This window comes from Oncorhynchus clarkii, chromosome 13 (genome assembly GCF_045791955.1).
Source record: "Oncorhynchus clarkii lewisi isolate Uvic-CL-2024 chromosome 13, UVic_Ocla_1.0, whole genome shotgun sequence".
NCBI lineage: Eukaryota > Metazoa > Chordata > Actinopteri > Salmoniformes > Salmonidae > Oncorhynchus > Oncorhynchus clarkii.
Window position 1 is genome coordinate 18,256,227 of NC_092159.1, and position 26,458 is coordinate 18,282,684.

General features: G+C 41.9%; 1 protein-coding gene across 1 annotated transcript; it reads left to right on the plus strand.

Annotated features, from left to right (window-relative positions):
* The first annotated feature begins 416 nt into the window (after positions 1-416).
* Positions 417-8,938, plus strand: LOC139423510 (trichohyalin-like). Its single transcript, XM_071175117.1, has 3 exons — positions 417-438; positions 7,583-8,348; positions 8,908-8,938. The coding sequence occupies exons 1-3, from the start codon at positions 417-419 to the stop codon at positions 8,936-8,938; spliced, it is 819 nt and encodes a 272-aa protein (XP_071031218.1).
* Positions 8,939-26,458: the final 17,520 nt, after the last annotated feature.

Sequence of the window (26,458 nt, forward strand, 5' to 3'; positions counted from 1 at the left end):
CATGAAACTGATTTAAATCAACCAAATGATTGGCGTGCATAGGCTACTCCCATGAAACTGATTGAAAACAACCAAATGATTGGCGTGCATAGGCTACTCCCATGAAACTGATTTAAATCAACCAAATGATTGGTGTGCATAGGCTACTCCCATGAAACTGATTTAAATCAACCAAATGATTGGCGTGCATAGGCTACTCCCATGAATCTGATTGAAAACAACCAAATGATTGGCGTGCATAGGCTACTCCCATGAATCTGATTGAAAACAACCAAATGATCGGCGTGCATAGGCTACTCCCATGAAACCGATTGAAAACAATCAAATGATTGGCGTGTAGATGCAGTTTCATCGGTAAAACATGAAGAGGTATCATTCCCGATTGACAGTAATGATGGCCTATTTTGAAATTAAGTATGCCTAACTTTGTGTTTGAGGGTATTACAAATGTTACATTTTCTCGAGACAATATGTGTGGGCATAGGCAGGCGTTGTAATTGGATGATGCATTTCACGTATATTCCATAACAGGGCTCTCCAACCCTCTTCCTAGAGAGCTACCATCCTGTAGGTTTTCATTCCAACCTTAATCCCGTGCAACTGATTCCAATAATTAGCTGGTTTATAAGAGGAATCATGTTAGTTACAACTGGGGTTGGAGTGAATACCTTACAAGAGGGTGGTTTTCCAGGAACAGGGTTGGAGAGCCCTGTTCTATAATGATTGGTTTTTCAAAAGCCTACCATTTAAATTGTTCTCCCTTACCTTAAAAAATAGCACTAAATCACTGCCTATGGGCCAGTAGCCTAGGCCTATAACTTCCATCGTCAACTACGTAAAATACATAGGCCTAACGCCGACAAATAGAAAACAGTAGAAATAACCTGATGAAAATGCAGGTTATTTCAGTGGCATTCACCTCTCTGCTCCACCTGTCCAACTCTCGTTCTATCTGTCTTGACTTGAGCTATCTGCTAGTGAAGTGCAACATTGTGTGAAATAAATCAACTGGGTCCACCCTGAAGCTGTTGCTAGCGGACTTGCAACATTGTATCAACTAGCCTATTCTGGGCCCCTCAGAGATTCCTGCACCAGTGAGCTTGGGACAGACAGCTTTTTTTGACCTCCCCAAATGTGCATTTTCCTACATTTGCGAGCAGCAGGCCAGGTACTTCTAATCGTGCTCAGGTGCTCATGCTCTCTCAACATTACCAGGACAGAGAAACCAGACACATGCTCCCTCAACATTACCAGGACAGAGAAACCAGACACATGCTCCCTCAACATTACCAGGACAGAGAAACCAGACACGTGCTCCCTCAACATTACCAGGACAGAGAAACCAGACACATGCTCTCTCAACATTACCAGGACAGAGAAACCAGACACATGCTCTCTTAACATTACCAGGACAGAGAAACCAGACACATGCTCATTGCACATACATAAAAAAAAGGTTTTGTCAATATTGTCATATTACCTGTTATTGATGCTTATGAAATCAAATAAAACTTGTTCCTCACAAGTGTAGCAGGTTGTGAACTCCGCAAACAATGTTCCCACCAAGAATGAGAACGTAAATGACTGTAATTAATGCATGCATTTACTGAAGTTACTGTAACCAAATTAAGGGAATTAACAGTACATTTACTAGGACTACTGGTTAAATATGTAATGGGGAATAAATTATCAATGTCAATATTTTATTTGGATGGGCAAGGAGGTACGGTAGGGTGTGCCAGGTCGTCTAAGGCCCACCCATAACGCTGGCCCTGCACCCACCAACAGATCTCTATCTCTTTGAGTCAGCATAGACTAAACTAGTATTGAGCATCCAGCAGGGGTCAGAAGCAGGCAGCAATGTGTTTTGCCCCTTTCACAATTATTATAATGTTTTTTTGTGTGAACTGTGAAATCACTGTGAATTCAACCAAAAAATTGATTAATTTAGGAATTCTGTTCCCAAATATTGCCACAAAAAAATCTCTATGTATTCAAGGTATGAAATTATTATTATTTTCAAATACAAATTATTTTTGGGCTTAGTTGTGGTCAATTTGCATCGTACAAAATATTGTTGTTTTGGCCCCCCAAATACGGCACACGGCTAAATGTACAGTAGTTGCCTACCCCTGTTATACAGCATAGGCTATACATTAGACCATACTGCTATTCCATACACCTCCACCAACACATTTGCCCTAGTGAAATTACATAAATCAAGTGGTTGAATCGAGCTGTTAGTGTGTGTGTGTGTGTGTGTGTGTGTGTGTGTGTGTGTCTGTCTGTCATCATTTACTGCCCAATCAGCATTTACCAGCATGGGCCTATATGCAAATCACAGGTGATTCAGAAGATAATGACAGTAAATGTGTTCTGACACAAAGCCATATTGGAAATGTACATCTGTCTTGCATTTCCAATATGGCTGGTGTGACTAATACAGATCTCTCTATCCACCTCCAGATCTATTATTACCTCCCACTGATCACACTTAGCAACCATCGCCATGGGAACCGTTTTCATGTTAGACATAGTCGTCAAGGAGACGTGGATGAAAGCATCACGGGACCTTCTCTCGTGCTCCTCCTGCCTTCTGTTCTGTGTCCAGTACAAACATAGCCTGGTCCCAGATCTGTTTGTGCTGTTTGTGCACAATGACCATAAAATGTCTGTATACAGATCAAACAGATCTGAGACCAGGCTAATACAAATACTGGTTGCTCAGATTGTTTTAAAAGTTTGTCTTTTGGATGTACAAGAGGCAATCACTGTATGTTTCTGGTGATTAGACACACACACACACACACACACACACACACACACACACACACACACACACACACACACACACACACACACACACACACACACACACACACACACACACACACACACACACACACACACACACACACACACACACACACACGAGTGCGAGTGTGATATTAGCCACTCGATTGTGTGATCTTTTTTTCCGATAAAAAGGGACCACCGTCTTCCTTTGTAAATGTGTCAAGTGAGAAAGTGCAAAAATATATATTTTTAAATACAACTGGCACTCACACACACAATAAACCCCTACAAATGGTGTATTCTCCATTAGTGTAGTATTTCCCTGTCATTTTATCCAGTGGTGGAAAAAGTACTACATTCTAATACTTGAGTAAAAGTAAAGATACCTTAATAGAACATTTCTCAAGTAAAAGTTAAAGTAAAAGTCTAAAAGCATTTGGTTTAAAATATACATATGTATCAAAAGTAAATGTAATTGCTTCAATATATTTAAGAGTCAAAAGTAAAAGTAAAAGTATAAATACTTTCACATTCCTTATATTAAGCAGACCAGACCATTCGACTTTCTTGTTTTTTATTTACGGAAAGCCAGGGGCACACTCTAACACTCAGACATAGTACTTTAAGGTATTTTTACTTAAGTACTTTACACCACTGCTTTTATCTATGGGATAATTGTATTGGAAATGCATGTTCAAGTATGCACTTAACGGAATAAAATGTTTTGCATGTCAGCAATCAAGTGTTCAAGATTTAGGACTTACAAAAAGCTAATTATAACAGGCTACATCATACTTTTGCATCATCATGATGATGTGACAAGTTACAATTTGAATTTTAAAGTCTTGTATCTTGAAAACTTGATTGCTGACATGCAAAACAATGTGTACTGTATCAACAGTGGACAAATACAAAAAAAAATAGTTTTTGAGTGGATTATTCCTTTAAGTAATTGTAATCTCCACATTGTGTTTTTATTGTCACCCATTAATTTCAATATAATTACTTTAATCTAATGACCAGTTGCAATTGCTATTGTCTCCCATGTGCTACATCAACAGACACGAGTATAACAGAATCCTCATTCTAAAATAATGCATTTCATAAACCTACATTATGCAGAGATAAAGTAAAAGTATCCCGATTTGTATATAATGAATATAGTGAATTGTGGAGTCTATTGTGATTATAGTCTAATGAATTTCAAAAAAAAAACAGACCATGCGAGTTTAATGTTTAATACACCCATTGAGTGTTGAGTTTGACAGATAGCCTGTAGCGGTCTGCTACAGGCGCTGTTCTTCAGCACCACACCACTATTCACACTGGACTGGAAAGGCATGCAGGGATTATCTACGGGAGTATGGATTCAAATAAATCCATCCATTCAGAATGATCCCTGCACATTCCTGATTTCCAAATGCATTTAGGCATTTTTTTGTGTTCGTGTTGCCTAGACTACAGGCCTACTTTTCCATTGATAATGGAGGATGCTCACGTTAGAACCACTTGTATGTGTGTTCACAGTAAAAAAAAAAAAAATGTTAGATCTAATTGGTTTGCTATAAAGTGGTGAATAAAAAAATATTAAACTGAATATAACATTTCTCAATAGTTACTGACCTTTCTGAGAGCTCGGAAGTCTTTGAAATATTTTCTGACGCAACGTTGAAATGCCCGAGACGTTATTACCCATGTCGGATTTATTTTCACTGTCCTGATGTGCGCTCGAGCTCCAGTGGTTTTAGGGAAATTGTCCACTTTAGTTTAATTTCTAAAGAAGCTGCCATGCTGTGTTGAAGGGGGTACATGCTACACTTTTGCCTTTGACAAAAGAGCAGAGCTTCTTTTGTTGCGGACACGTCATCCAAATGCCAAAATACACCGTTTTAAAAGTGGGACAAGCGGCGGCGCAGGTGTGCAGAAGCGCCTACTTCCTAGATTTGGACAGTATTTTCTCTGTAGGCCTACATCCTTCACCTAAACTCATGAGTTCTACAAAAGTAAATGATTTATGAAAAATAGAAATACAAACATGCAACAGCAAAAACATCTCTCTTTGTAAACACATGGGACTAGGAACACTCACCATGTCCCCACTGAATGGAATTTGAGTAAAGTAAATGATTTATGAAAAATGGCAACATGCAAACAAATATCGCAGGAATGAATCATTCAGATGAGAAAACATGGAGATGGAGATGCTGTATTTATCACCAAGCCATGAATTGTGTAAAACTGCCATCTAGTGTAAAAACAATTACAACTAAATAAAGACTGACATCCCAGAGCAAGCAGACCATTACAATTAGTAAAAGTTAAGACATTGATATTTAGGTCATGTAGCCTATTGATTCACTATTTTATGGGAGCCCCTGGAAAATATTTCCTCGGTTTATGCGTAAAGGCGGTTCTTCCAATAATTAATGAACACACCGCCATGCCCGCCGGCAAAGAGCACCAACTCTGCCAAAGTCAATACCGAGCGATTGTTGTCCCAGGAAGACAATCATACGACCAACTTTTCACTTTTAACCAAAGTCTACATTGCGAAAAAAAGTAGCTGCAGTCGCTGATTTGTAGTACAGCTTAATTGTCATGGTTATGGTGCAGGTTGTCATTAGTGTTGAGCTATGAGTGCACATACTTGCATTATTCAGTAGGCTAATTTTGAGCAGTGAAGAGAATCATATTAATTATGTAGCGAACCCTGATTGCCCTTATTTCTGTGGCCATCACCAGCAAGCTTGGGAACATTTTTCTTGAATTCCTTCTAGGAAAGGAAAAAGACTAGACATGGAAAATGGTTAAGGCTGTACTTGAAAAATGGTTGATGCATCACAATGAATACGTCTGTTTAGGTCATGACACATTAGGAAAAGAAAGGTATATCGAATGATAAGGTAGTACAAAATGAAGGTTAATAAAAACATTTGAATATATGCATTTTATATATTATATAGAAACAAAAAACATATCTGGGACTCTGGAGTCTAATGCACTGCTTGAGACCCGGGTTAGATCCCAAACTGTTACAACCGGCTGTGACCAAGGGTCCCATTGGGTGGTGCACAATTGGCCCAGTCTGGGTTAGGGAAGGGTTTGACCCGGGGGGGGGGGGGGCTTTACTTGGCTCATCGCGCTCTAGCGACTCCTTGTGACGGGCAGGCACCCTGCAGGCTGACTCTGGTCATCAGTTGAATGGTGTTTCCTCCGACACATTGGTGCAGTTGGCTTGCGGGTTAAACGGGCGGGTGTTAAGGAGCGCGGTTTGGCGGTTATAATTTGATAACAGTTATTTTCAAACACTATGAGATTCGTGGTGATGCGAGGAGCATGAAAATGATGCACTCCCTTAGGCTAGGAACTTGATGCACGTTTTTGAAAATCACTGCTTTTTAAAAACTTTTATTCTTACCTTGTGATGTCACAGAGAAGCATTTTTTTGAGGACCTTTCTTCTTATCTTTTTAATCACAGATTATAGAAACGTGTTTTCCAATATGTAGACACCAGTGGTGGAAAAAGTACTCAGTTGTCATCCTTGAGTAAAAGTAAAATGACTCAAGTAAAAGTGAAAGTCACCCTGTAAATTACGAACTTGAGTAGAAGTCTGAAGGTGTCTGGTTTTAAATGTACTTCAGTATAGTGGTGGAAAAAGTGATACTTGAGTAAAAGCATGAAGTAAAAGTAGTCGACACTATTATTATTTACAAAAAAGGACGGTCAGTCGGGCACACTCCAACACTCAGACATAATTTACAAACACAGTATTTGTGTTTAGAGAGTCCACCAGATCAGAGGCAGTAGGGATGAAAATATTGATAGGAATTGTACCATATTGTTGTCCTGCCTGAGCATTCAAAATGTAACAAGTACTTTTTGGTGTCAGGGAAAATGTATGGGAGTAAAAAGTAAAAAGTAAAAATATTTTCTTTGCAAATGCAGTGAAGTAAAAATAAAAGTTGTCAAAAATATAAGTAGTAAAGAAAGTACACATACCCCCCAAAACTACTTAAGTAGTACTTTAAAGTATTTTTTACATCGTTACAATACACCACTGGTAGACACGGGTTTGGTGCTGATGAATATGAGGTTGGAGAGTGTCAGAATTGCCCTTTAAGTTGGCAACTTAACAAGCTTAGACAAACAGAAGCACCTTATTTTGATGCACTGGTTTATGCAGATTTTCTTAGGCCTAGGTATGCCAGGCACATAATAGTGCTGTGTGCATTATTTTATTACCAAGGATAGTGAGATAAGGCTAAAGCATAGGGCTGTTTCTTCTCAGCTGAACCAACTGAGGTCAGCAAATCAAATATATAATACAATTGCATCTTGAACAGTGCATTTTCCCTTCACGGACGTTACTATGACTACAAACAGAAACCTGAACAGTTATCTGGATCCTGGCCCTGCAATGGTTGATAAATGAAGGACTCAGGCCTTGTCTGTTGCAACTTCAAACCTGTAATGCTTTGTTTGTGGTACAGTAGACAGACCTCTTCACATCTCTAAATAGATCAGGGCCTTAGCATACAGTGCACTTCAGTGTCTGCCTGTCAGAATACCTGCTAGGCTGCATGGTCTACTTTTTTGAAATATCCTGTTTACATCTTGTGTCCATCCACCCACAGCTCCAGCAGAACACCTAGGTCTGCCTAAGACGCAGCGGAAGGAGACAGAGGAGAAGGAGGTGAAGCAGCCGGTTGCACATGGACCTACCTGGGCACCAAGCAGTCATCCGTAGGCTACAGAGCCAAGACCTATAGAGCCAACTATTGCAGAAGAGAGGAAGCTGTTGAGGCTGTGGCAGCAGGCAGCAGAGAGGAATCAGCAGAGGCTGGAGCAGCAGGCAGCAGAGAGGAGGCAGCAGAGGCTGGAGCAGCAGGCAGCAGAGAGGAGGCAGCAGAGGCTGGAGCAGCAGGCAGCAGAGAGGAGGCAGCAGAGGCTGGAGCAGCAGGAAGGAGAGAGGAAGCCGCAGAGGCTGGAGCAGCAGGCACCAGAGAGGAGGCAGCAGAGGCTGGAGCAGCAGGCAGCAGAGAGGAATCAGCAGAGGCTGGAGCAGCAGGCAGCAGAGAGTAGGCAGCAGAGGTTGGAGCAGCAAGCAGCAGAGAGGAGGCAGCAGAGGCTGGAGCAGCAGGCAGCAGAGAGGAGGCAGCAGAGGCTGGAGCAGCAGGAAGCAGAGAGGAAGCAGCAGCAGAGGCTGGAGCAGCAGGCAGCAGAGAGGAGGCATCAGAGGCTAGAGCAGCAGGCAGCAGAGAGGAGGCATCAGAGGCTGGAGCAGCAGGCAGCAGAGAGGAGGCAGCAGAGGCTGGAGCAGCAGGCAGCAGAGAGGAGGCAGCAGAGGCTGGAGCAGCAGGCAGCAGAGAGGAGGCAGCAGAGCCTGGAGCAGCAGGCAGCAGAGAGGAGGCAGCAGAGGCTGGAGCAGCAGGCAGCAGAGAGGAGGCAGCAGAGGCTGGAGCAGCAGGCAGCAGAGAGGAGGCAGCAGAGGCTAGAGCAACAGGCAGCAGCAGAGAGGAGGCAGCAGTTGAGGCCACCACAACAAGGGCTGTCTCTCTCTCTCTCTCTCTCTCTCTCTCTCTCTCTTTCTTTCTCTCTCTCTCTCCACACCCTTTCACCTCCCCTCCTCTCCTAATCTCCCCTTTCACATTCTCTCTCACCCCCTCTCCTTCCTCTCCCATCCCTCCATTCTCCAGTCTGTTCAAATGGGCACAGACGGGCCAGGGAGTGCCAACTTGGCCCTTGGTGCCCGTTGGTTGTGCCTGGTTCCCACTGCCAAGTTGGATGTTGATAAATGCTCAAGCCTTTGCCATGGTTTGGCTTGTATCAGTGTGAATACAGCACATCTTTTTTTATTTTTTTATTTTTTCCTTTTTTGGCATTAGTTATTGGTGTTTAGTGCCATTTGCAAGTTTCTTTCAATTGGTGTTTGTCCTTTGTGACTAATATTTTGACACATTTGCATTGCTGCTTATCAAACACATTTCAAACAAACAGGCACTTTGTTTCTCTGTGTTTCTTTCATCTACCTACACTCAATGGAATGAAACTGTACATCTACGTTGTTGGGAGTTTGGATTTGATTTGTGCCCCCTTTACCCCCTTGCAGATCCTCGATGAGCGATCCACAAAGGTCATAGAGCAGCTGCAAGAGAGAAACACCAAATTACCACACACACACACACACACACACACACACACACACACACAGAACGCCCTGAGTATGGAGCTGCTCAGCTGTCCTTCGACAATCAACACAAAGGGCATCCAACCTGAAGGTAAGGCGGCCTACTCACTGAAAACACACCCAGGAGTGTGTGTGTGTGTGTGTGTGTGGTGTGTACGTGAGTGTGTGGATCTTTGCTCCTGTATGTGAGTATGTTTGCTCCTGTATGTGAGTATGTGTGTGTGTGTGTTTGTCATCTGTGTGTGTGTGTCTGGAGAAGACTTCACAGATGAAAGCCCCATCCACAGAGAGATGCCTCTCAAAGTGTTGCCTACTGCGGATCAAAACAACATGGCAGCAGGATATTACATAATAAGAGTTCTGGGAACCCAAGGTTGTTTTTTAGGTTGCTTTCCACACACCCTATATTTGCTCCAAATGGTACCCTATACCCTTTCTAGTGTGCTACTTTTAACCAGGGCCCATAGTCGTCCCCATAGGGCTCTGGCCAAAAGTAGTGTACTTTATAGGGATTAAAGTTGCCATGCAGTTCAAAAACAGTTTTTTATTTTGGGAAAGTGGGAATTGAAAGATATTTGACTTATTCTGAAGGCTTCAAGAACTTCTAATGCAATTCACTTCCTTGTGCACTTGTGCATAACCTAGCCTCCTCTCGCCTTAGGCAACTCTGTTTGTGGAGATGTGTGATGGAATTTCGGTTTGACTACAGTTTTTTTTCCCAATCGTTTTGGCACCTTTTTCCCCAGATATAAGTGTTATATTTTCAAATCTTTAAGTACAAAACTCTAAGCTGATAACACTTGTCATACCCCATATGTTATTTTCAGGACATTTGCTTGTGCATTCATTGAGGTTTCACACATCTTTCACCCCTGAGTCATTCTTTCACCCCTGAGTCATACCACGAGAGCATTCAGTTTAGTCACCAATACATCAGATAATGATAGGCTCACCATATCGTCATTTTAACTACCATTAGCAAAAATGAAGCGCTGAAAAGAAACAATAGTAGATGGTAAATATCATTTTACGTACGGCATTTGACTATAACTTGACAAGCACCATTTTAAAAAAAAATCTAATTTGGATCGAATGGCAGGTTGAGGAAAAAACGTGTCTTACAGCTTCATTATCCTTGTACAGTATACAGTACGTAGGATAAATGCTAAGGAACAGGGGTATTGTCAAGCTGTTGGCCACTGTAAAAACGTAGCATGGCGTTGGATGCCGTTTCTGCCCCACCTTTTCTCCCCGACTTGTCAACGGGTACAGCACTACCTGTCTCTGCTTGAAATTCTGCAGCTGACAGTGTATCAATGACATTCAGATGATGAGTGTAATATATTGTTTTATAAACTGGGTGGTTTGAGCCTTGAATGCTGATTGGCTGACAGCCGTGATATATCAGACCGGGTATGACAAAACATTTATTTTTACTGCTCTAATTACGTTGATAACCAGGTTATAATAGCAATAAGGCACCTCGGGGTTTGTGGTATATGGCCAGTGTACCACGGCTAAGGGATGTGTCTAGGCACTCCGCATTGTGTCGTGCATAAGAACAGCCCTTAGCCGTGGTATATTGGCTGTATACCACACCTACTTGGGCCTTATTGCTTAAATATACATTATACACTACACTACACTATAATCCCAAAATCCCACTTTGTCCCATTGAAGCACACTGGCTGATGGAGAATGATGATGTGGTATTTACAGACACACATATATATAATTTGGCTGTACCTTCCAACATCAATTATCAAATTGATACAATTATGAGGTCAAAGTATAGAAATGTAGTGAAAACTATATGTTACAGTAACTAGACAGACACTACATCATTGTGGTTCAGTAGTTATCAGTTTTCAGCAGTTATCAAACTATATGTTACAGTAACTAGACAGACACTACATCATTGTGGTTCAGTAGTTATCAGTTTTGAGCAGTTTGATTAAGTGATAGTTAATTCTATTGTTAACAAATTACAAGACATTAATATAAAAAGTAAAGTGAATATTGCATTTGGAAAAAGCAGATACTTAGATTGAGTATTGTATGTATCCAAATTCAAAGAGTGATTTGGTGTATTGAAAAGTGACTTTGTGAATTTGTTTGTTGAACTCAATTGAAAACGTGCTTGGAAAATTACACCAAAGTGATAAAAAAAAAATTTGTTGGCTTCATGTCTTCACAGCTTTTCGTTTGTATCAAATGCTTGATATGGGGCCTACAGGTAGAATGAATACTACATATTGTAACGGCTTTCCTCTTCCTCTTCTGAGGAGGAGTAGCAAGGATCGGACCAATACGCAGCGTGGTAAGTGTCCATGATAATTTAATAATAACTGAACACGACTCAATACAAAAATAACAAAGTGAATGGAAACGAAAACCGAAACAGTCCTGGATGGTGACACAAACAACAAAACAGGAAATAATCACCCACCAAACACAGGTGGGAAAAGGCTACCTAAGTATGATTCTGAATCAGAGACAACTAACGACACCTGCCTCTGATTGCGAACCATACCAGGCCAAACACAAAACACAACATAGAAAAAAGAACATAGACAACCCACCCAACTTACGCCCTGCCCATACTAAAACAAAGACATAACAAAAGAACTAAGGTCAGAACGTGACACATCTCCTATCCATTGCAATTCTCTGTACTTCACTCTCCACACTCAATGGAAAGCCACACTCAAAGTCCTTCCACAGCTCTGACATTGATATCCAGTGTATTAAATTATGGCTAAATAGAGACAGGTTACTTTGCTACTGAACTAGACATGTCTATCTGTCTGTCCTACTGAACTAGGCATGTCTATCTGTCTATCATACTGAACTAGACATGTCTATCTGTCTATCATACTGAACTAGACATGTCTATCTATCTATCATACTGAACTAGACATGTCTATCTATCATACTGAACTAGACATGTCTATCTATCATACTGAACTAGACATGTCTATCTATCATACTGAACTAGACATGTCTATCTATCATACTGATCTAGACATGTCTATCTGTCTATTATACTGATCTAGACATGTCTATCTATCTATCATACTGAACTAGACATGTCTATCTGTCTATTATACTGATCTAGACATGTCTATCTATCTATCATACTGAACTAGACATGTCTATCTATCATACTGATCTAGACATGTCTATCTGTCTATTATACTGATCTAGACATGTCTATCTATCTATCATACTGATCTAGACATGTCTATCTATCTATCATACTGAACTAGACATGTCTATCTGTTTATTATACTGATCTAGACATGTCTATCTATCTATCATACTGAACTAGACATGTCTATCTATCATACTGATCTAGACATGTCTATCTGTCTATTATACTGAACTAGACATATCTATCTGTCTGTCCTACTGAACTAGACATGTCTATCTGTCTATCATACTGAACTAGACATGTCTATCTGTCTGTCCTACTGAACTAGACATGTCTGTCTATCATACTGATCTAGACATGTCTATCATACTGAACTAGACATGTCTATCTGTCTGTCCTACTGAACTAGACATGTCTATCTGTCTATCATACTGAACTAGACATGTCTATCTGTCTATCATACTGAACTAGACATGTCTATCTGTCTATCATACTGAACTAGACATGTCTATCTGTCTATTCTTTGACATATCCATAAAGATATAGCCTACAGTTGGACGTCAGTCTAGAGACTGTGATTCTGATCCTAAATGTACCATATCTTTCTTGATGTGATATTGAATCAACTTGTGATTTATCATAGGAATGGGATGCACACATTAAGACAAGCACAAGGGGGCACTGGCTAGACACAATTCATCACGTCAAGCACATCAGCACTGAAGGACTTTTACTCTCCATCCATCAGGCTTAGGGTTGAAACGCTACCAGTAGTTTATCAAACTTACCGGTAACTTTAGTAATAACTTTTTAAAAAATGTATTCATATATGGTATTCACTTTTTTTTAAATCTGATATTATCCATGAGTTTCTAATGGATAGAACATTTGGTTCAAGAGAAAATAGCCTAATTAATGAAAAAAAAGCATCTAATCAACAATGGCATTATTTTCAATTAACTCTGCAAGTCTTCCAATTTTTCCATACATTTCTTTATTAGAAAATAATTGTATTTGGTTATTTCATATTTTTGACATGTGATTAGGTCACACAGAGGGCCAGAGATGATCACAGACACCCAAAAGGGCCTCTAGACGTCTTGTGATAGATCACATTAAATACTAAAAAGATACCAAAAATCTGGTAGTTTACTTGTAAACTTCGGAAGTTTCCAGTAATATACCCTCCCTTTCTTTGCTAGCATTATCAGGCTACAGAGATGCAGCCATTTGAAATGAAGCATACATGATCTTGAAGCATAACATTATCCATGCCATGAATATTCTGACCCTACTTGTGTTTAAAATGAGACATGTGTAACCAAGTGAAAACTATAGCAGCAGGACAGCAGCGTAGCATTCTCACACGGCAAGCCTTTGTCAGGTTGACACCACGAGATGCATCCTGATTTCAGCTAAAAAAGTTTCCCTCATGCTTGAAGGATCATTGTCATTTTCGCTGAAGTGGATATGTGATTTCCCGGGCAGAGAGAGAGAGGGAGAGAAAGACAAGGGAGAGGAGGGACAGGGGGACAGAGAGCGAGAGAGATAGAATGAGGGATAGGGAGAAAGAGCAAGAGAGAAACAAACAAAGTGAGAGGTATTGGGGAACAAGAGGAGGGAGAGAAAGAGGAGAGAGCGAGAGAGCGAGAGAGATGAGGGAGGGATGTAAAAAGAAGGGACGGAATAGTTTGCCCAAACCATTGTAAAACACTCGTCTTCCTCTAGCAAATCCTCTTGAGAATGGAAAGGTCTCTCCTTGAGTTGAGACAAAGAAAATTGAACAGGAGCCCTAATGCCAGCAACACAATAAATACCTCTTATTCACTCTCACTTTTTCTTTCTCACTCTGACTCTCTTGCCCTCAAATTATTTCTCCCTCAGTCTCTCTTGCTCTCCTTTCTCTTCCTCTCTCCTTTCTTCCCTCCCCTCCTCTCTCCCTATTCTTCACCCTCTTCCCCGGTCTCCCTCCCACTCCCGCTGTCTCTCTCTCTCCCCCTCCCTCCCGCTCCCCGTCCCTAGATGAAAGAGAAAGAGGTGAATCGGATGTGTCAGGAGATTGCCTAGCCAAGGAAGATGAGAGGCCACCCAGACGTAGTTAGACAGACAGACAGACAGACAGACAGACAGACAGACAGACAGACAGACAGACAGACAGACAGACAGACAGACAGACAGACAGACAGACAGAAGGGGATTCGGAGCTGGAAGAGGAGCCGAGCTGCAAAGGGACATTTTAAAAACCAGGTATCTGGCCTGGAGAGGCAAGGACACGCACGCACACACACACACACACACACACACACACACACACACACACACACACACACACACACACACACACACACACACACACACGGCTGGTTGCGTTGAAAGTTAAACGTCTCCTCTGTGTCTGTTTCACTGTCCTGACAGAAGCACTCTGTTTGAGCGACACTGAAAATATTTGTTAATGATTTTGTTTGAGGGCCCTTCTAAGAACAAAGTACCAGAATTGATCTCTGTGTCACACGAAAAGAAAAACAGAAACATCATTCAGTCAATAACATTTACTCATAAAGCTCTTTCTACATCAGCAGTTGTCACAAAGTACTTTCACAGTCACCCAAAACATGGCATCTGACATGAGACTAACCACAATCATTCTGCGATGATGACTCATTACTGACATGATGATAGCTAGTGATTATGATTTAAGGAAGAGACGGCTATGTGATTAATCAGGTGGGACCGTTGGGGTCGACACACTAAGTCGTGTGTGGTGGCTGGCTTGTTTGACATGTGATGGATGAGGTTTTAAAAAGCTGGTGTCACACTAATCATTTACCTTCGGAGTGATGGATTGAAAAGGAACTGACAGAGGGGTGGGAGATCTCAGTCACCACACAGGGACCACAGGATGGGGGAACATGGAATGTGCATTTGCGGGCTCATTGTAATGGCTGGAATGGAATCAATGGAAGGTATCAAACACATCAAACATATGGAAACCACATGTTCGACTCATTTATTCCCCTCCAGCAATTAGAATGAGCCCGCCCTCCTATAAGTCCTCCCACCAGCCTCCTCTGGACAGAACTGATGCTCACGCTTTCTGATGCTGAATGCACTTAGCAATGCTCAGTACATTCCCTTTTTCTCTCTATCCTACTTTTCTATTTCTCCCTATGTGTCTCTCTTCCTGCATCTATTTCTTTCAATCTCTTTCTGTCTCTCTCGGTCTCCCCTTTTCTCTCCTCTCTCTTCATATGACTTTTCTTCTTTTTCTCTCTCTCTCCTCTGTTTGGACTCTCACCTCAAGGCAAAAAAATGAGTCTTCTCACTTGTGTAATTATTTCGTATGGGTTTGATGCGCCCCCACAAAGTGGTTACCATCTGCACCTCCCATTTCAAACAGATAAAAAAAAAGTAGCAATTATCAAAATATCCCTACTGGCTTTGAATATGAACATGAAACATGTGTTTTCACCATAAATGCAGTTATCCAAAAGGTAGACAGAGATTGACACAAAAGCCGTTGACAAACTGACGCGGGAAATCAGCCGGGAAGAGGCAAAATGGGTCACGCTCGTTGGGGCACAATGCAGCAAAATGTTTTGCAACGGATAAAGAAACTGAGCGTTTCTTATCGCAGTGATTCCCAACCTTTCTCGCTTACTCTACCACCTACTGAATTTAGCTCCGCCCGGAGTACCCCTGAAGTACCCCCTCATGTGCATTTTACCAGTAGGCCTATGGTCTCACGGGTCTTCTCAAGTACCCCCTGTGGATAGGCAGAGAACCCCGAGGAATCACAATCTTATTGGACAAGTTCACACAGTCCCCCGTCTGTTTTGGACCCCATTTCCACCATTTTGTGCGTGTCGAACACAATGTCGAGATCTGGTGGAGGAGTGTGCGAACCATGTCACACCTCTTCGCCTGTTCCTGTCAGATCTGAGATGAGGTGCTCTCGTATCAAAAAGGTCGGTGGCTTCCCGCACCGCTCCATGACACAACTGTCACATACTAACGAGATGCTCCTGACGTGCTATAACGTCGGATATGGTATCGCACACACACAGTCTCATCAATGTTGAACGCGCCTCCGACGATACCTCCGAAGCCTCATACGTGAACATGTTCCATGGCTTTCCACTTAGTAAGGCTATATGACCTCATTTGGGTTGTTAAAAAATGTCATTCACAAACCTGTACTTTGAGTTTGAATATAACGCTAGCGTACTTGTGGATGCCTATTCAAGCCTTCTCCCCTCTATAATTATAGTAATATTAACTCTAATGGCCTTTTCATTGGTTAATATGAGGAGAGGACAGGAGAGTGTTCAGACTGATGAGGATCTCCTGAATATTGCATTGTTGTTGTTCATGAGGAAATTAGGAGAGTATTCATTTTTAATATGTTGAGGATACGCTGCACTACACACTCTCATGCTAAGAGCGAGACAGAGGCCCCTTCGGAACAGATTAGTCATGGAAAGAGAGGGGAGAGATGTGAGGGATAGGAAGGTATTTGATAAAGGGGAAAAAAATAAGGATTTGAGGGGAAAGAATGACGTAAGTGGGAAAATGTATTTCATTACCTCATTGTAGTTTAAAGTAGGATACATAACAAATCAAATCAAATTGTATCGGTCGCATACACATATTTAGCAGATGTTATCGCTGCTGTAGCGAAATGCTTTGTGTTCCTAGCTCCGAACAGTGCAGTAGTGTCCGGCAATTCACAACAATCCACACACATCTAAAAGTAAGAGAATGGAATTAAGAAATATATAAATATTAGGACAATAAATATACATCTGAAATGAATAAAACAGTATGTAAACATTATTAAAGTGACTAGTGTTCCATTTAAAGTGACCAGTGATTTCCTTGTACTGGTTTCGTATTTTCTTAGTCTACTGCTCCATGACATCATCTATTGACTATGGTTTCCTGTTTTGTTGTTTGCCGGTTTTGCTTGATTACTTTAATTAGACTTTCTCAACGGGAACAATGTGCACAACACCAAACCCTCACATCCGCTCATAATCCATTATGCAACCATCTGCATTTAGGTACAGCTGTTTGTGGTGATGCTCCACAAGCTTCTCCAAGAAGAACCAGGACTAGAAAATCATGAACTACTGTGAGACGACCAAGAAGCAGCACCCAGATCATACCAGCTGGAAAAGGAGTGAGGCCAGTCACCTTGCATGCAAGGCGGGCCAGTGTGGGCAAAAAAACACTAGGGTTGGAGGAGGAAATAGGGTTTTAGCCTCAGCTACATAATTGTGCTATTTTACATACCATTACATGCAGGAATGTACAGTACCGTATCTCGACACATGAACGCTGTTGATATTGTGCTGTGTAACTCTGTATTGTTGTTTTTTTGTCGCACTGCTTTGCTTTATCTTGGCCAGGTCACAGTTGTAAATGAGAACTTGTTCTCAACTGGCGTACCTGGTTAGATAAAGGTGAATATATATATATATATATATATTTATCATTTATGACTATACCACAGGGAGGAGAAACCAGGGGTGTGATGTAGCCACAGTATTAACATACCATGATACATGTTGCAACGTGAGGTACATAACATGCAACATGCAGTACATAACATGCAACATGCAGTACATAACATGCAACATGCAGTACATAACATGCAACATGCAGTACATAACATGCAACATGCAGTACATAACATTGCAACATGCAGTACATAACATGCAATATTCAGTAAGTACATAACATATAACATGCAGTACATAACATGCAACATGCAGTACATAACATGCAACATGCAGTATATAACATGCAACATGCAGTATATAACATTGCAACATGCAGTACATAACATTGCAACATGCAGTACATAACATGCAACATGCAGTACATAACATGCAACATGCAGTACATAACATTGCAACATGCAGTACATAACATGCAACATGCAGTACATAACATGCAACATGCAGTACATAACATTGCAACATGCAGTACATAACATGCAACATGCAGTACATAACATGCAACATGCAGTACATAACATTGCAACATGCAGTACATAACATTGCAACATGCGGTACATAACATGCAACATGCAGTACATAACATGCAACATGCAGTACATAACATTGCAACATGCAGTACATAACATGCAACATTTAGTTCTATATAAGTAACTTCTTTACAGTGGTTGATGAGGTGGAAAGAATGTGAGGGAGCTCAATTTAATCACGTATCATTTACAGTGGTGTAAAGTACTTAGGTAAAACCACAACTTTTACCCCTTCTTTGTGATATCCAATTGGTAGTTACAGTCTTGTCCCATCGCTGCAACTCCACTATAGACTCAAGAAAGGCGAAGGTTGAGAGCCATGTGTCCTCCGAAACACGACGCTGATAAGCTGCACTGTTTCTTGCTCATCTAGCCCGGAAGCCAGCCAACTGGTGATCAAAGTCAGCTTGCAGGCACCCGGCTGTCACGTGGAGTCGAGGGATCAAACCCGGGGCTGTAGTGACGCCTCAAGCCTTAGACCGCTGTGCAGCTTGGGAGGCCCTTCATTTTTGGGGTTATCTATACTTTCTTTACTATTTATATTTTTGACAACTTTTACTTTTACTACACTACATTCCTGAAGAAAATAATGTACTTTTTCCTCCATACATTTTCCCTGACGCCCAAAAGTACTTGTTACATTTCGAATGCTTAGCAGGACAGGAAATTGTCAAGTTCACACACTTTTCAAGAGAACATCAATGGTCATCCCTACGGCCTCTGATCTGGTGGACTCACTAAAAACAAATGCTTCATTTGTAAATTATGTCTGAGTGTTGGAGTGTGCCCCTGGCTTTCCGTAAATAACAAAATCATGCCGCCTGGATTGCTTAATATCAGGAATGTGAAATTATTTATACTTTTACTTTTACTTTTGACACTTAAAAGTATATTTTAGTAATTACATTTACTTTTGATACTTCAGTATATTTAAAACGAATTACTTTTAGACTTTTACTCAAGTACATTTTACTGGGCGACCTTCACTTTTACTTGAGTCCTATTCTCTTAAGGTATCTTAGGAACTTGTTCCACCACTGATAATTTGTGATGACGAAACGTCAGTATTATGTCTAGGTTTTGGTTTGACATAGACTGTTATTCTGCCTGGTAACATCCCTGTCACATTGGCATAATGTTTCTATCTAATTGATTAATGGAACCTCTCAAACCTATGATAATGGCAGAGAATAAAATGGCAGCGATAGAAAGAGAGTAGACAATAATAGCAGACGATTGAAGTACCTGACGAGTTAAATCAGAGTGCTTTTGGTGCACTCACTTTATTCCTGTCTGTGAACCAGTCTCACTGAGAGTAAAAATCCTAACCTTTGAGGACGCTATTGCTCAGAAATCCAGGTAGAGGGTTTACATCTTATGTCGGGATTTCATCCAGTGTTGTTTTTATGATGCTTCAAGATTACCAGGTGTCACACTGTACCGAGAGTAAACCCAGCCAACCCAAAATTGGCTCCCAGAACATTCATTAGGTTGCCCCAAAAGTTCCAATAACACAAAAAGTGTCCAGTTGTGCGTATGATTATACAGTGTTTGTATAAAACATTCGCCTGAACACATTTTGTTCCCGGAACACATTTAGTCTGTTTCTTTAAAAGTTCCCTGAATGTTTCATTAGGTTGTGGGAACAGTATAGGGACATCACAAGAGATGTTCCCACATTTTGTTGCAGCACTATGTTCTAAAAACATTACTGGGACATTGTGTTATTACAGTACATGGAAACCTAATAAAAAACCCTAGGGGAATGTTCTGTGGTGTTTGTTACAGATGTTGTGCACATTTTAGTGAATGTTAGGAGAACATTCCAAGACAGCCAATACGCCAGCATTCCATTCAAACAATGCAGTCAATCCACAGCCAAGCACTGGCTCATATCAGTGGATGATAGGACTTATACAAGTTGTAACTGCAACAAGTACTGATATTGCGTCACATAAAAGCACTCCAAGAAAACACTTTCCAAGAAAACAAAATCTGAGACATTTGTGGTCTGTTTACACATATTTTTGAGGCTATTTATACAGAAAATTGGTATAAAACCCGTATAAACTGTATTTATAGTTATCTTTAGGTTGACTATAATTCCACTACACAATTTCTGATACGTCACATGCCTTACTTTCATTTTCCTGAACAAGTAGATGCAGGAAATGCATCACCTATACCTCTACTGCCATTCATTCCAACTAGACTGGTTTTGGATTTTCTCCCTAACCAAGATGGCTGCCATTTTCGTCCCATTAAAGAATTTGATGGTTTATGACCGAGCCCGTCTAGTAATTCTCTATGATTTGGAGCCTCCTCTAGTGCCACTGCAGCTAAACGACGATAACTGTTCAATATGGAAGATCAATTGCTTTTGAATGAAAATAATATATGATAATAACCATTATTAAATTTGGTCATAGACGGGGCTGTTTGACATGCCCCAGAAAATATTAAACATTGATTTTTCATCTCAACTCCTCAGTATCCTATCCACAGTGGCAGTTTTATTTTAAAGCGGGTACTAGCTTACACACACACACACACACACACACACACACACACACACACACACACACACACACACACACACACACACACACACACACGCACACACACACACACACACACACACACACACACACACACACACACACACACACACACACACACACACACACACACACACAACTGTTGACTCAACACTGCACTAGGACATATCAAAATGATGTTTCTTAATCAATCATGTTACATTACTCGAATATTGCAGAGAACAGCACACATCAATGAGAGTCCCAGACTCACAGTCTCAGTATTTCCTCATCTGTCAGGGAACTGAACCAAGCCCGTATTTTCACCTCTGAGATTAGATTAAATATAATATAATCAGAAGTGCAATTTGATTTGGAAAGGATTGATAATGTAATTTTACATTTTTTATCTCAAGACTGAGAGAGAATTCGCTAGATAGGGAGAAAGACTGACTACAGAACATGAATCCCAAGTTCCGTCGACAGTGTCTCAATGCTTGTGTCCCAAATGGCACCCTATTCCCCACAAAGTGCACTACTTTTAACTAGAGGCCTATGGGCAGTCAATGAGATCTTATTGAGAAAGTCCTCGGACTTTAAACATGTTTTTGGAGGAGCACTTTTCAAAGGGATGACGTTAAAAAGGTATTTTGTTACTGTTACAGCTCTCTGCTAGGTCTTGTGCTTCCTTTGTGTGTTTGTCAGAGTGTCAGAGTTTGGCTAGCGAGAGGAAGAAAACGATTGAGATATTGAGCGCGTGCTAGTGTTTAACTTAGACAGCTATCAGCCCTCTGGTTAACGCATCCAAAATGGTAACCTATCGCTTTATGAAGTGTCATTCCTATATAGGGCACCTTTGACTGCTCTCTCCATCCCCCCATCCCAAGCAGATACATTGAGAGCATTGGCAGTGTCTTCATGTTGTCATGTTATTTTCTCATCCCCTGTCCACCATAGTAGAGAGACAGACTACGACACCAGAGGGGAAGACTTGTATAGGTCATTTGTAATAGTGCAATCAAGCTCATTCATTTAACGAGTCATTTATTTGTCGTTCGTGTCTGTTCCATTGTGAGCCCTGCTCATTCAAGTCCAACTTTGCCTGCCAAGTCTGACTCTTGCCACTGCCAATATTTGTGCAGTGCTTCCGAACACTAGTAAACGAGACGTTGCTAGAGTGAACGTGTCAACATCGGGAAATGTCATTTTCACTGGGAGGTTTGTGATTCAGCACCTATCAAAGATTCATCCTCAACTTTTTATTTCGTCATATTTTCATTTTCCCGACTCAAGATACTTTGATCAAATGAAATAATAAATCCAGCCCGTCTGACACTCCCTGACACTGTGTCCTCGTCTGACAAGCTGGTCAATCTTGTCACAGTCTTTGTAACTTTTTGACTGCATATGTACTTTTTTAATGCCTTTCACCCCCCCCCCCATCTCTCTCTCTCTCTCTCTCTCTCTCTCTCTCTCTCTCTCTCTCTCTCTCTCTCTCTCTCTCTCTCTCTCTCATTCTCTCTCTCCCTCTCACCATCCCTTGCTCTCTTTTCTCTGCCTACTTTCTCTCTCTCTCATACCTGCACTCTCCTTTTTCTCTTTCCCTCTCATTCTCCCATTCTTCTCTCCTTCACTCGGTCTGTCTGTCTGGCTAGAGAGAGGAGGAAACGGATTGAGGTATTGAGTGCTTGTTACTGTCGGCGTCTAACTTAGACAGCTATCAGCCTCTATTTAATAAATCCCCAAGTGTCTTATACTTCTTTACTTCATGCTTATTGGACAGAGACAGTGAAAGAGTGGCAGGAAAGAGAGGAAGAGAGATGTTTGAAGTGTATTGGATCGAGCACATGCCAACACGCATGTGGTCTGAAGGAAGCGTCACTCGCCCTCCCTCCATTAACGTCCCGAAATGACATTCACTGAGAGTTTTTTTTCTTCCTCGTATTCCTCTCTCCTATACTCTGACGGTATCTCTCTCTCTCTCTCTCTCTCTCTCTCTCTCTCTCTCTCTCTCTCTCTCTCTCTCTCTCTCTCTCTCTCTCTCTCTCTCTCTCTCTCTCTCTCTTTGTGTGATTAAAATAACGAGGCGCTGGCTCTGAAGGTCATTCTATGCCAAATACAGAAGGATGACAGTGACGGAAAACTGGAGCTAAACTTGAAGGAAGGCAACATATCAGTAACTCTTATCATGTAGTTGCTGTTCAAATAAAAAGCCTTCATTAAGTTAAGAGTTAGCACATCCATGCATGCAGTTAGAACGAGGAAACAGACCAACTGAAGCTCGGGGGAAAGTGATTTTAACACTATAGTGCACATGGTGCAGGTGAATTGGTCCAACAGTCCCTCACTGTGCAGAGGATGCTGTGTCTGTGTCTGTGTGCATGTGCGTGTGTGATGGGAGGATGTTACACAGTATGCCGGTGGTCTGAACAGATGGATTTGTGGGGAGCACCGGAAGGTAGTTGCAGAGAGAGCAGTCCTGATGTTCACGGGTAGCTGACTCAACCACTGGGGGGCCAGGTAGGGGAAAAGGGACCGGAGAAAGGGTGAGAGTAGGGGGGATTGGGAGGTGGGGAGAGAGCTGGTAGTTAGAGGGGCAGCTAGTTTGGTTTTTAAATGTATTTGTCCACCCATCTGACAAAATGTCTCATGGCTGTGTACAGTACATTGCCTCCCTTCCCACCTCCCTCCCGCTGCCCCTTAGCAGACTACCCAGCATGCCTCAGGAGGAAGCCAGCGCCTCGGGTTCGCTCGGTACATGGCAAACCTTCAGATCCCAATGGTCCCTGATGGCTATCGCTCACCCTTTAACACTCTCCAACCGACTACTGTGTCTGCTGTCACTGATTAGTACAGAGGCTTCCTGTGGGCGCCACGGGACACTGAGTCCAGTTATCTGAGGAGAGAGAGAGGGAGAGATGGAGAGAGAGGCAGAGCGAGAGAGAGAGAGGCAGAGAGAGAGAGAGAGAGAGAGGCAGAGAGAGAGAGAGAGAGAGGCAGAGAGAGAGAGAGAGAGAGAGGCAGAGAGAGAGGCAGAGAGAGAGAGGGAGAGGGAGAGGGAGAGGGAGAGAGAGAGAGATGCAGAGGGAGAGAGAGGGAAAGGGAGAGGCAGAGGGAGGGAGAGAGAGAGAGAGAGAGAGAGAGAGAGAGAGAGAGAGAGAGAGAGAGAGAGGACATAATGATGTCAGGGGAGCTCAACCTAACCTCCAAGCCCCTCTCCTCTTTCCCACGAGCCTCAGAAGAACCCATCTCGCTCGCTCCCCAAAAATCTACTCCCTCCTTCCCTCCCCTCCATCGTTTGATTGCTGAATTAATGAGAGTGCAGGAGAGTGTGAAAAGTAGAAAAGATGACTAGCGGCCAGGCGGAAAGATCCGGAGCTTTCCTTCGCTCTGATCACATATGGACAATTTGGATGACAAGTTGAAAAGTGAAAAGCTTTGGTGGGAATAGGGGATAAAGGAGTCCTTTATTTAGTCAGAGACTTGGAGCAAGGCTATGGAATTGCAACTTTTTGTGTTCATCATGAATGTAAAGAATCATCCAAAAGCGTACGCTTTGAATTGAGAAATGACGCTACATTACGCTACATTATCCAATCAATATCATAATTGTTATGGGATACGCCACTGTTCCGATATTGCTCTGATAATTGAATCATAAGTTACGCTGCAATCAGAAAAACATTAGCGGCAGCGAGGCGGCTTCAAATGGCTCTTCCTTTATTTGAATCCTCAAAGCAGTTCCCAAAGAGAATGGGGAGATACTCAGTCACAAAGGCCTGCTTCAGATCCTTACTCACAGCTCACTGCCTTTGAGTGTTAAGCAACGGTGCATCGTATCATTATGTATAATTGGAGGAAATGAACTACTGTAATAGTTGAGAGTACAATGACACCGCGTCATGACAATGCTGAAAATGGTTATGCAAATCATGTTCCCGAATCGCACTTTCCCGAACTTCCGCTCGAAGTATCGTCTTGGAAATGTTGTCAGTGAGAGAGGGAGGGAGAGAGAGGATGGGAAATAACAGGAATACTGTATATACGAGTGTTTCATGTTCGAGGGTCCTGGGGGGGAAATGATGCAGACAACAGTGAATTAAAGAGGAAGCTGTACAACAGCCTTAAATAAACCAGATATTTCCATACACTTTTTTTTTTTTTCTTTCATTTTATTTTTTGATCTTGTGTTTGTGGTTCCGTTTTCAAAGGCTCAGCTCGCCTGAAGTATCCGTCTCTCCGTTTCCCCGCCATCTTCAAGTCATCTTGTTTTTCAATCACTCTTCCTGTCTTAACATCAGCGTCATTCATTTCACTCACTCACCTCTCTGTGGCATGAAGACTTTTCTCGAGCTCTCTGACACGTTCCACACTCTCAGTTGAGTATACTCTGTTATCTCACTCTCTCTCCCTCCCTGGCAAGACTCACCTGTAACTGTAAGTGGAGGGAAAGCCACTTAGCACAAATGTTCAATACCAACACAATTATACATGACTTCCGTGCATTCACTTTCTATGAGGGGGCTCTAATGGTAGATTTTCACCCACATGTTATTTAAACAGCTTCCAGGAGATTGGAGTAATACACTATGCTAATTAAGAGGTCACTGGGATCTGCCTCCCAAATGGCACCCTAATCCCTTTATAGGCCACTACATTTGACCAGATCCTATGGGCCCTAGTCAAAAAGTAGTGCACTATAGGGACTAGGGTGCCATGTGGGACGCAAACTGTGTTTGGAAAGCCATTACAGCCATCTATTCACTTAATCTTAATAGCCTGATGGACGTTTACCTCTACGATATGCTCTAGTAGCCCGCAGGACCACCCACCAGTGTTTTGCCGTGTAGACTATTCATTCATTTCTCAGTCTGTCTTTCTGTTGTTTCCGCTTGTCCTTTTCTGGGTGTCTGTAGCTGAGATTGGTGTAGGTTAGGTGGACTTGGTTGGTTATACAAGGGGATTTTGGGGGGTGATGCAGGGAGAAGGTGGATGCCGAATTTAGGAATAAGGCTTATCACGAGAGTCAAGGTTTGAGCTCTGACTAGCTTTCTGCTTGGCTGAAAAAACAAGCGTCATTCCAAGTCGTGTCGAGCCATAACACCGGCTGTCTCAGATTGTTCCGAAGTCGTTTCAGCGAGCCATGACACCCACTGTCTCAGATTGTTCTGAAGTCGTTTCAGCGAGCCATGACACCCACTGTCTCAGATTGTTCTGAAATCGTTGTTTTAGTTAGAAATCCTCTTTCTTTGTGGTTTGAGGTGGAATGACCCAAGTAATGACTCAACACAATCAACCGCTCAAAGATTGTGACACATACTGCATTCCTACCATCCATGACTTGAATCACATAACTTACCATGTAGCAAATTGTGTTTTGTAAATTAAAAAAAAAGAAGTACGGAGAGGCATGGACCTAGTAGAAATAGAGAAAAATGTCAACGACGCTTGTAACGTCCCCCCTGTTCAGATTGCTTCATAAAAACTGAGGTCTGGCCGTTAGTACACTTTAGTTGAACTTGACTCAGAAGTCTGCTGGCGTTACATAGCTCACATGGCATATCGCTCCCACTGTCAGGCTACCGTAAACCATGGACCTGGAATCCCACAGTGCCAAGACACCTGGATTATGGCATAATGTTTACTACATTACAACACTAACAAAGATTCTTGTCGGATAGGGCAGAGTCAACCAAGACTACAACTGGGTACAATGTCATGGAAACAGAACAC